This window comes from Pleurodeles waltl, chromosome 10 (assembly GCF_031143425.1).
Source record: "Pleurodeles waltl isolate 20211129_DDA chromosome 10, aPleWal1.hap1.20221129, whole genome shotgun sequence".
NCBI lineage: Eukaryota > Metazoa > Chordata > Amphibia > Caudata > Salamandridae > Pleurodeles > Pleurodeles waltl.
In genome coordinates, this window is record NC_090449.1 from 511,537,876 (window position 1) to 511,553,859 (window position 15,984).

The window sequence follows — 15,984 nt, forward strand, 5'->3', positions numbered from 1 at the left end:
TGGCAGTTTGACATGAGGTACTACTGAAAGGTCTAGTAGTGTTGTGTACCAAGGTTGCCTTGCCCATGTTGGTGCTATTAGTATGAGTTTGAGTTTGTTTTGACTCAACTTGTTTACTAGATATGGAAGAAGTGGGAGAGGGGGAAAAGCGTACGCAAATATCCCTGACCAGTTCATCCATAGTGCATTGCCCTGAGACTGATGTTGTGGGTACCTGGATGCAAAGTTTTGGCATTTTGAGTTTTCTTTTGTTGCAAATAGATCTATTTGTGGTATTCCCCACATTTGGAAGTAAGTGTTTAGTATTTGGGGGTGAATCTCCCATTCGTGGATCTGTTGGTGATCCCGAGAGAGATTGTCTGCTAACTGGTTCTGAATTCCTGGAATAAATTGTGCTATTAGGCGAATGTGATTGTGAATCGCCCAATGCCATATTTTCTGTGTTAGGAGACATAACTATGTTGAGTGTGTGCCTCCCTGTTTGTTTAGGTAATACATTGTTGTCATGATGTCTGTTTTGACAAGAATGTGTTTGTGTCTTATTATGGGTTGAAATGCTTTGAGCGCTAGAAATTCCGCTAACAGTTCTAAGTGATTTATGTGAAACTGTTTTTGCTGTATGTCCCATTGTCCTTGGATGCTGTGTTGATTGAGGTGTGCTCCCCACCCTATCATGGAAGCATCTGTTGTTATCATGTATTCTGGCACTGGGTCTTGGAAAGGCCACCCTTGGTTTAAATTTATACTGTTCCACCATTGAAACGAGATGTATGTTTGGCGGTCTATCAACACCAGATCTAGAAGCTGACCCTGTGCTTGTGACCATTGTGATGCTAGGCACTGTTGTAAGGGCCGCATGTGCAACCTTGCGTTTGGGACAATGGCTATGCATGAAGACATCATGCCTAGTGGTTTCATCACCAGTTTGACTTGTATCTTTTGATTTGGATACATGGTCTGTATCACATTGTGAAATGTGTGAACTCTTTGTGGACTTGGAGTGGCAATCCCCTTTGCTGTGTTGATTGTTTCTCCTAAGTATTGCTGTGTGTGACACGGCAGAAGGTGTGACTTTGTGTAATTGATTGAGAAACCTAGTTTGTGGAGGATTTCTATGACATATTTTGTATGTTGTGAACACAGTCTTAGCGTGTTGGTTTTGATTAACCAATCGTCTAGGTACGGGAACACATGTATTTGCTGCCTTCTGATATGTGCAGCTACTACTGCTAGGCATTTTGTAAAAACTCTTGGTGCAGTTGTTATTCCGAATGGCAACACTTTGAATTGGTAATGTATCCCTTGGAATACAAACCTTAGGTACTTTCTGTGTGAAGGATGTATTGGTATATGGAAATATGCATCCTTTAGGTCTAGTGTTGTCATGTAGTCTTGTTGTTTGAGCAGTGGGATTACGTCTTGTAATGTAACCATGTGAAAGTGATCTGATTTGATGTAGGTATTTAATGTTCTGAGATCTAGTATAGGTCTCAGACTCTTGTCTTTTTTGGGTATTAGAAAGTACAGGGAGTAAACTCCTGTGTTTATTTGTTGTTTTGGTACTAACTCTATTGCTTCTTTTTGTAGCAATGCCTGAACTTCCAGTCCTAGAAGATCTATATGTTGTTTTGACATATTGTGTGTTTTCGGTGGGATGTTTGGAGTGAATTTGAAAAATTCTATGCAATAACCATGCTGGATAATTGCTAAGACCCAAGTGTCGGTTGTTATTTCCTCCCAATGTTCGTAAAACTTGGTTAGTCTCCCCCCCACAGGTGTTATGTGTTGGGGATTTGTGACCTTGAAGTCACTGCTTGTTTGGAGGAGTTTTGGGACTTTGGAACTTTCCTCTGTTTCTTTGAAATTGTCCCCCTCTATATTGTCCCCGAAAACCTCCCCGCTGATACTGGCTCTGGTAAGTGGGCTTTGTTTGTGAGGTTGTGGCTTCTGTGGTTTGCCCTCAAAACCCCCCTCGAAATTGTGTCTTTCGAAATGTGCCTCTGCTCTGTGGGGAGTAGAGTGCGCCCATGGCTTTGGCCGTGTCATTGTCTTTTTAAAGTTTTTCGATCGCAGTGTCCACCTCCGGCCCAAACAACTGCTGTCCGTTGAATGGCATATTCAGCACAGCTTGCTGTATCTCTGGTTTAAATCCTGATGTACGCAGCCATGCATGTCTCCTTATTGTTACAGCTGTGTTGACAGTTCTAGCAGCTGTGTCTGCAGCATCCATTGCTGACCGTATCTGATTATTTGAGATACCCTGTCCTTCTTCAACTACTTGCTGCGCTCTTTTTTGGAACTCCTTGGGTAAATGTTCAATAAGGTGTTGCATCTCATCCCAGTGGGCCCTATCATATCTGGCTAGCAAAGCTTGCGAATTTGCAATACGCCACTGGTTTGCTGCCTGTGCCGCCACCCTTTTGCCTGCAGCATCGAATTTTCGACTTTCTTTATCTGGAGGTGGTGCATCCCCTGAAGTATGAGAGTTGGCTCTTTTGCGCGCTGCTCCCACTACAACAGAGTCTGGTGTTAGCTGTTGTGTAATGTACACTGGGTCTGTTGGTGACGGTTTATATTTTTTATCTACTCTTGGGAGTAATGGCTCTCCCTTTAACAGGCTCCTCAAACACTTGTTTGGAGTGTTTTAGCATTCCGGGTAGCATAGGAAGACTCTGATATTGGCTGTGTGTGGACGACAGTGTATTAAAAAGAAAGTCGTCTTCAATGGGCTCTGAATGAAGGCTGACATTATGAAATGCAGCTGCTCTTGACACCACCTGTGCGTAGCCTGTACTATCCTCTGGTGGCGATGGTTTAGCTGGATAGCATTCTGGACTATTGTCTGACACTGGTGCGTCATAAAGGTCCCATGCATCAGGGTCATCTTGACTCATTCCTGTATGAGTTGGAGATTGCATCATTGGTGGAGTGGCTACCGGTGATGGTTGCGGAGAGTGATATGGGGATGGTGGTGGTGTTACTTGTTTAGCCACCTTTGCGTGTGGCTGTTTGTCTTTGTCTTGGAAGGCAAGCTTGCGTTTCATTTTGACTGGAGGAAGAGTGCTGATCTTCCCTGTATCTTTTTGAATAAAGAGCCGTCTTTGTGTGTGATCTGGCTCTATTGCCTGTAATTCCTGTCCAAATCTATGTGTCTTCATTTGTGTGGACAGTCCTTGTTCCTCTGAATAGGAACTTATTTTCGGTTCCGAGGCCGGATATTTCGGTACCGAAACCTTATCGGCTGCTTTTTTCGGCTCCGACGAAACCTTTTTTACTTTCGGCGTCGTGCTCTCTCGGTGCCGACCCGTTTCGGTGCCGCTGTCTCGGTGCCGAATCTTCTCTGAGCCACTATCTCGGGCCCGAGATTGCTGTGTGCCGGTATCTCGACCGGAGTCGGATGACTTCGACACCAGCTCGCCCTTTTTCGGTGCCGATGAACGGTCACCTACTTTTCGGGTTAAGCCATGGCCTGTTGGAGGTGGCGTCCCCTGGGCTTTAGCGCTTTTCTCGTGAGTTTTTGTTTTCGACGTCTTACTCAAGGTTTTCGGCGTTTCCTCGAGATCGATCTCCTCAGAGTCCGACTCCTGGGTGGAGAATGTTTCTTCCTCCTCCTCGAAACGCTCTTGTCCTGTCGGCGCAGACGCCATTTGCAGTCTTCTTGCTCTTTGGTCCCTGAGTGTCTTCCTGGACCGAAACGCTCGACAGGCCTCACAAGTATCCTCCTTGTGTTCTGGTGACAAACACAAGTTACAGACCAGATGTTGATCTGTATATAGATACTTGTTATGGCATTCTGGACAGAAGCGGAATGGAGTACGTTCCATCAGCCTTGAAGAGACACGTGGCCGGGCCGACCAGGCCCCGACGGGGATGGAAGCAGGCCCCGACGGGGATGGAAGAAAACCCCGAAGGGCCACCGGAGCTCTTCTTAATTCAGTGTCGATCTGTTGTAACTAACCCGATACCGAACGCAAACAATACAGACGATTTTTCTGAGATTCTAACTAACTTTCCCACCCGAAACACGGAGCGAAAAGGAACACGTCCGAACCCGATGGCGGAAAAAAAACAATCTAAGATGGAGTCGACGCCCATGCGCAATGGAGTCGAAATGGGAGGAGTCCCTCGGTCTCGTGACTCGAAAAGACTTCTTCGAAGAAAAACAACTTGTAACACTCAGAGCCCAACACCAGATGGCGGGATGTGCACAGCATGTGTATCTTCAGCTACACATGCCATTGAACATATATATATATATATATATATTATAACCAACAATTCTCCACAAGGAACATCAAGGATCAGTCAGCAGGTTCAAAAAATCAATTCATTCAGGCAGAGTCGTTTTGGCGTAACCTCGCCTTTCTCAGTGTTGTTTCCCACTGCAAGACTTTACATCGGAGTTCTTTATACTTCATGGCACATTCTCATCGGTTGTTCACTAACTGGGCACAAGTTCCTCATCCAAGAAGGATTTCCATTAATACATGAAGTATCTCTGGTTCTTACGATCAGCCGCCTTTGCCAAATTAAGGATATTGCACTCCAAGCACTTGGTACGATCGGGTGCCTCCTTTGCGTGCAAGTGCCTGCACTTGTTAATTAATATCAACAACAATGCTCCACAAGGAACATCAAGGAGTGGCTATGAGGAAAATTGTTTGCACTGAAAATTCAAACAGTAATTTGTAAACTAGATCCCCAGCAATTGAAAAAAATCAGTCAGTGCTGAAAAAAGACTTACTGCTGGAAGACAAGAATAGATAGGTGCCACTGGATCAAGTAATTTTAAAATTAGAAATTCCTTTAACAAATTTGAGAAAATATGGAACCATTTCTAAAACTTTACAATTAATGTTATTTTAGATACTGACATTTTTAAGATTCTATGTTTTATTCAATTTTGGCTCTCATATACTATGAAGTGTTGTGTGAAACAAGATATTATAGCAATTTGAAAAAGATATAGTACGATCTTGTTAAACCAGCAGTACGAGAGGGTTTGTTATGTTTATTTTTATATAGGTGTACAATGTGGATTTGTAAAAATATATGCATCCATATAACCTTTGTAGGTCTATAAAATATCGGTTTTACAAATAAGCCTGTTTTGAGGTAGGCCAGTTGTAGGACCTATCATGTTTACAAGGCTTCCACGTTACTGGTCAAATCATGAGCTAGAAAAGAGAAGCCAAGCACTCGTCTGCAGCTCCACTCTTTATATCTCCAGTTAACCATTTGCTTTCTTGACAAATGGTCACTCATCATCATGGGGAAAAACTAATAAGGGGCATAGTTTCATTGAGAAACTAAATCAGTGAAGGATCTGGCCATGACGTCCATGGTGATTCTCCAGCTTTGTTTATAAAACTCATGTTGATACATTACCAAATGCTAAAAGGCCCACACAAGTTATATTAACTGACTGGTTTTAAGATCAGAAACTGCATGACAGAAGGAATTAAGCTTTGGAAGAACTGAGACCAGGGCTTCCAGGAACAAAAATGTTACTAACAATCATAGAAGGTTTTTTAGACTCCTGATGTGGTGAGACATCAAGCTTCTGTTTTCTCCTAAGAGGCTTGGACAGAGGTGCATACCTACTTAGAGGGAGGCACTGAATAACATTTGAGCAAAGCACTGTAACCAGATAAAGCATTACTGCTTTAGCGCAAAGCTCAGCATTAGGAAATGCAGCACCCACTTGTTTTTTTTTTTTTAAAGTAGCCTTCAGAAGACGGCATATCAAATGTTCAACCAATGGAGAATTCTAAATATAGTAGCCCTCACAGTAAGAGGAACGTCCTAGTCACAAGAACCGACAACATGACCTGGACCAAAAATAACATGCAGCAAATGTGGGCTGGAGATGGACATCCACATTCTACATTTTGGGCACGGCTTACAGCATGAAGCCTTGTCATATCACACTCAAAAAGTATGAAAAAAGAGCTGAAAAAAGGAGGAGAACTGCTGTGGGTAATGGCTCATCAAACTCCAGATTCTGTTGCCCAGGGCATATAGAAAAAAAGAAGTTATCGCAACAGGAGGTATGCACAGAGATATAGTATGTTATTTGTGGTTTTGAAACCAGGCAGGTGTGTGAGCGGAAGTACAGTGGTGCAATCAAGCACAGGACTGGGGATATTTCTAGATGAGAAATCTGTATAAAGTAAGTTCCAAAAGAAATTATAACATTCTGAAAAAGTTACTAAAAGAAACAAATAGTACGAACCACTTCAACGATCACAATACAACATAGTTATTATTTACTAAGATTTCTGCAGCAACTTTGAGGCATTCACCATGCTAGCCACCTCTCTCCTGCAGTTTCCACGTGAAACTGGACAGTTTTAATACAAAGATTACTGGTTCTTGGAATTTGCTTTGTGCAGGCATGCTTGCGAACTTATGTCAAAAAACACTTAGGGTTCAAAGGCGTTCTCAGTCTTTGCTAAAGAACTTCAAATCTTTGAAAAACCCCACTATTTTGTGATTTAGTTACAGATGTCTATTATACGTCATTACACGAAACCTCATTTGTGACTTAATCATTTAAATACCTGTGGTTTCCTTTTCTGCTTGGCTCTTTTTTGGAATGCGGTACACCTCCTAAAATAAAAATGAAGGAAATTCTGAGAGACAGTTTTACAACTTTTGGTGCACACATGCTAGGACTATTCTTATAAAGTTACTATACATTAATAATAATAATATGTTTGTTTTTTATGCAGGTCTTTATAAAAACACAAACCTACTCAAGAGGGGAAAAGAGCTCTTTACAGAAATTTTCAGAATCCAACATTGTTAAGTAAAATGATCGAATTCAGAACTATACATATGGATCAATGCAGAGTGAGTCGGGGGCTGTTCCAACTAAAGAAACCGGGTGATTAATGGCAGCATTTCCAGCACCCCGCAAATTTGTTCTCTGCTGAAGAAGGGATTAACCCATAAACACATGTGTCCAGAGATGCACAGTAAAGGCTGTACCTACTTAGAGGTGAAATATTTAAAAATTAATGGAGTTTGTTTTTTGAAGAAACTACATCTACCATGATGCAATGGGGCAGATTAATTGCTGGGATGTTAGGCAGGTGCGCTCCTAACTGTTTGTGACTTTAAAAAGGCTCCCTTGAGCTACTGGGCTGACGAGCTCTGGAGCAGGCACCAGCATGCCAGTGAAGAGGTATTGAAACCGGGTGATTAATGGCAGCATTTCCAGCACCCCGCAAATTTGTTCTCTGCTGAAGAAGGGATTAACCCAGAAACACATGTGTCCAGAGATGCACAGTAAAGGCTGTACCTACTTAGAGGTGAAATATTTAAAAATTAATGGAGTTCGTTTTTTGAAGAAACTACATCTACCATGATGCAATGGGGCAGATTAATTGCTGGGATGTTAGGCAGGTGCGCTCCTAACTGTTTGTGACTCCAACTAAAGAAGTATTTTGTGCCCCTGTCCAACTCCCTCGCTATATCTGGCTGAAGAAAAAGCATCCTGTAGGAAGTTGGCTCTGTATGTACTATTTCAAAGTAAGAAATAGCATGCACAGTCCAAGGGTTCCCCTTAGATGTAAGATAGTGGCAAAAAGAGATAATTCTAATGCTCTATTTTGTGGTAGTGTGGTCGAGCAGTAGGCCTATCAGAGGGTAGTGTTAAGCATTTGTTGTACACACACAGGCAATAAATGAGGAACACACACTCAAAGACAATTCCAGGCCAATAGGTTTTTGTATAGAAAAATATATTTTCTTAGTTTATTTTAAGAACCACAGGTTTAAGATTTACAAGTAATACTTCAAATAAAAGGTATTTCACTTAGGTACTTTAGGAACTTTGAATCAGCAAAATAGCATGTACAGTTTTCACAAAAATGGCAATAAGCTATTTTAAAACTAGAAAGTGCAATTTTCAACAGTTCCTGGGGGAGGTAAGTATTTGTTAGTTTTGCAGGTAGGTAAACCACCTACAGGGTTCAAAGTTGGGTCCAAGGTAGCCCACCGTTGGGGGTTCAGAGCAACCACAAAGTTACCACACCAGCAGCTCAGGGCCGGTCAGGTGCAGAGGTCAAAGTGGTGCCCAAAACACATAGGCTTCAAAGGAGAAGGGGGTTCCCCGTTCCAGTCTGCCAGCAGGTAAGTACCTTCGTCTTCGGAGGGCAGACCAGGGGGGTTTTGTAGGGCACCAGGGGTGGGGGGGGAGGGGGGGCGGGGTCGCGACACAAGTCAGCACAAAAAGTACACCCTCAGCGGCACAGGCCAGTCGGGTGCAGAGTGCAAACAGGCATCAGGTTTGCAATGGAGTTCAATGGAAGACCCAGGGGTCTCTTCAGCGAAGCAGGCAGGCAAGAGGGGGGGGGGGGGGGGGGGCTCCTCGGGGTAGCCACCACCTGGGCAAGGGAGAGGGTCACCTGGGGGTCGCTTCTGCACTGGAGGTCGGATCCTTCAGGTCCTGGGGGCTGCGGGTGCAGTGTCTTTACCAGGCGTCGGGTTCTTAGAAGCAGGCAGTTGCCGTCAGGGGGAGCCCCTGGATTCCCTCTGCAGGCGTCGCTGGGGGGGCTCAGGGGGGGTCAACTCTGGCTACTCACAGGGTCGCAGTCGCCGGGGAGACCTCCCTGTAGTGTTGTTTCTCCGCAGGTCGAGCCGGGGGCGTCGGGTGCAGAGTGCAAAGTCTCACGATTCTGACAGGAAACGTGTGGTCTTTAAAAGTTGCTTCTTTGTTGCAAAGATGTTTCTTCTTTGGAACAGAGCCGCTGTCCTCGGGAGTTCTTGGTCCTTTTAGATGCAGGGCAGTCCTCTGAGGCTTCAGAGGTCGCTGGACCCTGTGGAACGCGTCGCTGTTGCAGTTTGTCTCGAAGTGGGGAGACAGGCCGGTAGGGATGGGGCCAAAGCAGTTGGTGTCTCAGTCTTCTCTGCAGGGCTTTCAGGTCAGCAGTCCTTCTTCGTCTTAGGTTGCAGGAATCTATCTTGCTAGGTCCTGGGAGTCCCTAAGTACTCAATTTAGGGGTGTGTTTAGGTCTGGGGGGTTAGTAGCCAATGGCTACTAGCCCTGAGGGTGGCTACACCTTCTTTGTGCCTCCTCCATGAGGGGAGGGGGGCACATCCCTAATCCTATTGGGGGAATCCTCCATCTGCAAGATGGAGGATTTCTAAAAGTCAGAGTCACCTCAGCTCAGGACACCTTAGGGACTGTCCTGACTGGCCAGTGACTCCTTGTTTTTCTCATTATCTCCTCCGGCCTTGCCGCCAAAAGTGGGGCCGTGGCCGGAGGGGGCGGGCATTTCCACTAGCTGGAGTGCCCTGGGGTGCTGTAACAAAGGGGGTGAGCCTTTGAGGCTCACCGCCAGGTGTTACAGTTCCTGCAGGGGGAGGTGAGAAGCACCTCCACCCAGTATAGGCTTTGTTACTAGCAACAGAGTGACAAAGGCACTCTCCCCATGTGGCCAGCAACATTTCTGGTGTGTGGCAGGCTGGTAAAACTAGTCAGCCCACACTGGAAGTCAGGTATGTTTTCAGGGGGCATCTCTAAGATGCACTCTGTGGTGTATTTCACAATAAAATGTACACTGGCATCAGTGTGCATTTATTGTACTGAGATGTTTGATACCAAACTTCCCAGTTTTCAGTGTAGCCATTACGGTGCTGTGGAGTTCGTGTTTTACAGACTCCCAGACCATATACTCTTATGGCTACCCTGCACTTACAATGTCTAAGGTTTGGCTTAGACACTGTAGGGGCATAGTGCTCATGCACCTATGCCCTCACCTATGGTATAGTGCAGCCTGCCTTAGGGATGTAAGGCCTGCTAGAGGGGTGACTTACCTATGCAATAGGCAGTGTGAGGTTGGCATGGCACCCTGAGGGGAGTGCCATGTCGACTTAGTCATTTTCTCCCCACCAGTACTCACAAGCTGGCAAGCAGTGTGTCTGTGCTGAGTGAGGGGTCCCCAGGGTGGCATAAGACATGCTGCAGCCCTTAGAGACCTTCCCTGGCATCAGAGCCCTCGGTACCAGGGGTACCAGTTACAAGGGACTTACCTGGATGCCAGGGAATTGTTGAAACAAAGGTACAGGTTAGGGAAAGAACACTGGTGCTGGGGCCTGGTTAGAAGGCCTCAGCACACTTTCAAATCATAACTTGGCATCAGCAAAGGCAAGTTTGAGAGTTGAGCTCTCCTAGAGAGAAATTTGTTGAAAAGTTGACAGATGTTAAAAAATCTATATATAAAAAAAAAAAAGGTGTTGAAGAGATTAAAACAATTGCTAAGGATTTACAAGCATTAGCAAAGCCAAGAGGTATACTACTGGCTCTGCAGATGCAGTTTGTCACTGCTGTACAGCTAAAAGAAAAGGGAGCAATGACTCGACTCCTCTTGCTAGGTGAGCAATTCTGAAGGCAGAAGCATGTGTCACCATGCAAGTCATGTATCACGTTCCCTTTTTTTAATAGAATTTACCAATCAAATATTGGTAGACACTACTTCAATCAGTAAATAAACTGATTGTTTTTAAATCAATAAAATGACTTTTTTGTACAAAAGGGCAAAATAAAATAAAGGACTATGTTGGTGAGGGTGGAGATGGCATAGGAGGGAAACACGACGGAGAGAACAATACGGAGGGCAGGGGAGCTTGGCGTATGAGACGCACACAAGTGACAGCAGCACACAAGGGAGAGATCACCACAGATCGTTGGTGGGTATTTGATGGGGGGATGGCACAAGAGGAGAGATCTGCAAAACACATGTACTCTCATGGAGTGCTTAGCAAAAAAGAAAAGTAGTTCCTTAAAAGTGTGATAGGTGGAAGAATACACAAATTAAAAGGTGGTGAAGATGTTATGCTTCAGTGGAATGACAAAAAAAAGAAGAGGAAAGCAAACCACTGAATAAGAAGCAAGCAAAGACTGACAATCAAGCTAACCAATGGTAAGCAATCAGTGGGCAATTAGGCCTCTGTACGTTCACAATAGGTTTTTCGTACTCCGGCAGCTTGTGCGGTCTGTGAAATGAGACTTAAAATTATCATTTCTTGGCAATATTTCAATCAGTCAGTGTTTATAAAGCGCAGCTACTCAGCCGTTAGGGTCTCAAGGCGCTTCGGGGTGTGTGTAACTTGTGCGAGAGAGAGCTGGGCTGAGCGTCGGGCCCTGTGGGATATGTGGAAGTTGAGTCGCTGGTTCAGGTAGGCTGGTCCGGTGAGGATCTTCAAAGTGATTCTTTTCTCTATGGGAAGCCAGTGCAGTGTACATAGGTGTTGGGAGATGTGGCAGTGTCGGGGTAGGTCAAGGATCAGTCTGGTGGCAGCGTTCTGGATGTTATGCAATTTGCGGGTGAGTTTTTTGTTGATCCTGGCAGAGAGTGTGTTGCCGTAGTCCAGTCTGCTGGTGATGAGGGCATGTGTAAAGGTCTTTCTATGTTCAAGGGTTTCCAAGGGTGATTGGTCACAATGAGTCGCTCCATGGGTTGAATTGAGGGCCCGTGATCAGTACTTCTGTCTTGTTTGTGTTGAGTTGAAGGCAGCTGTCTCTCATCCAGATGGCGACTTCTTTCATGCCTTCGTGGAAGTTGTGTCTGGCCTTGTCGGGTTTGTTGGAGAGGGAGAGGATGAGTTGGGTGTCGTCGGCGTAGGAGATGTTTATTCCGTAGCTTCTGACCAGGGTGGCTAGCGGGGCCATGTAGATGTTGAACAGTGTGGGGCTGAGGGAGGATCCCTGGGGCACTCCGCAGGTGGTGGGTGTGGGATCTGCAAGGAAGGGGGCGAGTCTCACTTGTTGCGTTCTGCCGGAGAGGAAGGTTTGGATCCAGTCGAGGGCTTTGTCTCTGATGCCGGATTCGTCGGAGTCTTCTTATCAGGGTGTGATGGGAGACTGTGTCGAAAGCTGCAGAGAGATCAAGTAGGATGAGTTCCGCCGTCTCTCCCTTGCCCAGCAGGGAGTGGATGTCGTCTGTTGCAGCCAGGAGGACTGTATCAGTGCTGTGGTTGGACATGAATCCGGATTGGGAGATGTCGAGGATGTTGTAGTCTTCTAAAAACATGGTGAATTGGCTGTTGACTGCTTTTTCAATGACTTTCGCAGGAAATGGAAGTAGTGAGATGGGCCTGAATATTTTGAGGTCGGCGGGGTCTGCCAAGGGTTTCTTGAGGAGGGGGTTGATCTCGGCGTGTTTCCAGACATCGGGAAAGGGGGCGGCCGCTAGTGAGCAGTTGATGGTGAGGCGGAGCTTCGGGGGGATGGTATTTGCAGCTCTGTTGAAGATGTGATGGGTGCATAGGTCAGTGGGAGCCCCGGAGTGTATGGATTTCATTTTTTTCAGCATATCTCCGGTGGAGAGGGGCGTCCAGGTGGAGATAGTGAGTTTGTTGGTGTCAGGGTTTGGAAGGGGGGGGGGTTCTGCACGTGGGTTGTCCTTGTTGAAACTGTCGTAGATGGTCTTGATTTTGTGGTTGAAGTAGGTGTTGCGTCTGTCACATAGGTCCTGTGAGAGTGGAATGTCTGTTGTTTTACTGTTGGGTGAACTCCTTGATGCTGAAGAGTTCCTTGCTGTTGTGTGCTTGTGAGGAGATCATGTCTTGAATAGCCTTCTTTCTCGTGTTTCTGATGAGTTGGTGGTGTGCGGTGGTGGCGAATGAGGTTGCCGTGGGCATCTAGGGATTTGGTGTTTCTCCAGATTTTCTCAAGGCGGTGGCAAGTGCATCTTGATTCCCGGACTTTGGGGGGTGAACCAGCTGACTCTCTTTGCATGGGTGTTGTTCTTTTTGAGGGGGGCTACGGCGTTGGCACAGTCGGTGGTGATCCATTTGTGGAAGGTGCGTGCTGCGGTGTTTGGGTCGTCGTTTCGTGCGATGTTGGGGGTGACAATCGTGAGGGCATCGGTGAGCTGATTGTCAGTTATTCTTGTCCAGTTTCTATGTGATGGCCGGAGTTGGGGTCAGGTGATGGAGGGAGGGAAGTGGATGCATCGATGATCTGTCCATGGGAGTTCCAGGGAGTGGCTGAAGGTAGCGGAAGTTCCTGTAGTGAAGATCAGATCAAGGGTGTGTCCTGCTGAGTGTGCTGGTTCTGTCACGATCTGTTAGAGTCCTTTGTTGTGGAGGTTGTCTAGGAGGGATGCAGTGTTGGGGTCTTGTAGATTCTCAAGGTGGAAGTTGAGGTCTCCCAGCAGGGAGTAGTTGGTGGCTGTAATGGCTTGTGCAGAGATGCAGTCTATGATGGTGTAGGCGAAAGGTGTGTAAGGTCGGGGGTGGGGGGAGCGGCGGTAGATGATGGTTCTCCTAATGGTGGATGTCTGGCTGGTGTATGGTTTGAAGTGAGGGTGTTCCATCAGGTTTGTGGCTTCTTTGGAGTCTTCAGAGTGTGTGTTCAGGTGGAGTTTGGACCTGTGGACGATGGGGATTCCCCCACCCCCCCCATGTCTTTCTGGGCAATCTTGTATCCCTGGGGGATGGTGATGGTGATTTCTGGGCCTGAGGTGTTGTTGGTCCAGGTCTCGGTGAGGAATGCGACATCCAGAGTAGTGCAGTCGAGGAGGTCCCTGATTTCGGTGGCGTGTTTATGGAGGGAGCAGACGTTGAGGAGGATGCACTTCAGGGGTTTCAGGTTCGGAGAGTTGTTGCAGGTGTGTTGTGCTGAGTCCCGGGTCTTGGTGGTGGTGCAGTTATGACGGTAGCGGAGGCAGCTGAAGGGACCATGTGTGTTGTCTGAAGATGCTTGCTTGCAGTTGTTGTTGCGCCCTGGGTTGAGTGCGATGAATTTTGCTGTTGTGTAGAGGCGGCAGGTGGCAGGACCAGGGGTCCTGGCGCTGGTCGCGTCCGAGTCACGAGCAGGCGAGACGGACTTGCCTTAGGCGCGCCAGTGGCCCAGCTGCAGAGCGGCCACCATTAAGCAGGGAGGGGGTGGAGAAGAACGCTGGGAGGCAGGAGCGGGAAACATCATGAAAAAAAGGGGCGGGCTGCGGGGGCAGCAGCGGCGGGGATGGAGCACACAAGAAGAAGTGGGTGAGGCCGCAGGGGCGGCAGGGGAGAGAGTGGGGGGGGGGGGGAGCGAGAGTGAGGAGAGACAGCAGAGTGAGGGGAGAAAAACGGGGAAGAGAGAATAACCACAGAAAACGAAAGACACAAAAGGAAGAGGCATACAAAGAGTAAAAAGAGGCAAAATAGGAAAAAAGAGAGAAAAGGCAGAGGGCTGCCTAGCAGTAGAGCAGAGCTCTCCCACTAGACACCAAGGATGAGGCACAGGCAAAAGCCTGCGGGTGGAGGAGGGTCTTTAACTCCTAACAGAGGTCAGTTCAGGAGACAGAAGGGCTTCACTTGCCAGTGGAGCTACGAGGTGACAGAGCAGTTCACTGACTAGGTCAGTGAGGTTGCCCTGTTTCCCAGAAAGATAAATTAATTACAATTATTGCTTTAAATTTAGTGTTGCATTTCATGTTGGATGCTCTTTCTTAGAAACCTCAAGATGATGGGCAATAGTGAAATTGAAGCCTCAATGTCCATGCAAAATTGTGCAGACTGTTACTCTTGAAATACGCTTGGGGGTTCTTTTCTCTAAACGTCTGGTGTGATGTGGGTCAGTCTGGAGGGATGAGCAAGCCTGACAATCTATGCAAGCCACTATGTCAGCTTCAAAGAGTGCAAACCCTTACATACATCTTAATATTTTGTATTTCACAGAGTACCGATATTTATGTGCTAATGTATAAAAAGCAGTCCGCCTGCCTGTGTGTTAAACTCTCTTTCCTGCCTTCTTTTCCATTAATACCTAGGTGCAATTATTGTCTCCACCTCCACCCCCTCAGAATGGAAAAGTGACAGCAAGATAATTCATGACCTTTAATAACCCTTAGAGAGGAATAGAGGCTTTTCATATTCCCTTTCCTACCATCTCCCTCCTTGAAATCTCTTTTTCTATGTAATGTATTTACTACCCCGAACAGTCCCACACTTTCCTATTCTCTTTCAAATTATCAGATAAAACACACTGCCTTCCTTCGACCATCTAGCCTGCATCTTTGTCTTCCCCTGTTAAAATAGGAGGTTCCGCCTTGGTCCACAATGATGAGATGTATGGGTGTAAAGATGAAAGTCTCACTATCCAAGTGTCTATCGGGGTAAAGCTAGATCTTTGTATCACTATACAATCTTTTGAGTATTATTTCTTCCTGGAGAATCTTATTCTTAAATGTGCCCACGCACCCTGGATCTAGAAATACTGAACCAATGCAACTATCACATTCCAGAGCAGCACCAGCAGTGACGTTATGCAACAACTCCATGAAGACACTACCAGCAGCATCAGTTTTGCCAAATGTCCTTGCTTCATAGAGTTAAGGTTAAAAAGGCGGGAGTAGTGAAACTGACATCACAACAAACTCTACAATATACAATATCCTCTTCCTCAGAACAGGAAATATACGAGGGAATGAGGAATCTGTAGTATACATCAGAACAAGCAACTCACCCTTTTAATGCATACCACCTTCATGCAATTTTCCCTCACTACACAAAGACCCCTACTGTAATAATGCAATAATAATGCAATAATGACAATGAAAGAGGGTCTGAGACTACCAGAATATTGTGTGGATGAGGAAGGACCTACTGTAAGAAGTCTTTCAAAATGTTTACACCTTGCATCAAATGTCACTTGTCAAAGATAGAACCTCCCCTCAAAGTGTTTCCTTATAACTACTTTTCTAGATTCCAGAAATGCAAACGCCCAATCTTCACCCATAAACTTATGACTCCAGGCCAAAGAAATTACTGATGAGGGAATGCAAAACCAGGTATTTAGGTCTAGGTTTTGACACCACAGCTGTCAAACAGACCTGCTACAACTACAGCTAAAGTGGGTGTTAGAAATGGGGTCTCTAGATGGCAGTCAGTTTATATCCTGTCCAAGTAGGAACCATCTCTCTAATCAGGGTAAAGGAGCCACACACCCAAGATAACCCCTGCTCACCCCTTTGGTAGCTTGGCACA

The 15,984-nt window shown here is 46.1% G+C and overlaps 1 protein-coding gene across 3 annotated transcripts in view; it reads right to left on the reverse strand.

The window, feature by feature from the left end:
* Positions 1–15,984, reverse strand: part of SETD2 (SET domain containing 2, histone lysine methyltransferase) — a 1,164,442-nt gene that overhangs the window by 632,502 nt on the left and 515,956 nt on the right. For all 3 annotated transcript variants that reach the window (XM_069210931.1, XM_069210934.1, XM_069210932.1), the window contains one exon: positions 6,564–6,612. In XM_069210931.1, coding sequence (XP_069067032.1) covers positions 6,564–6,612 — 49 coding nt within the window. The remainder of the gene's footprint in view (positions 1–6,563; positions 6,613–15,984) is intronic.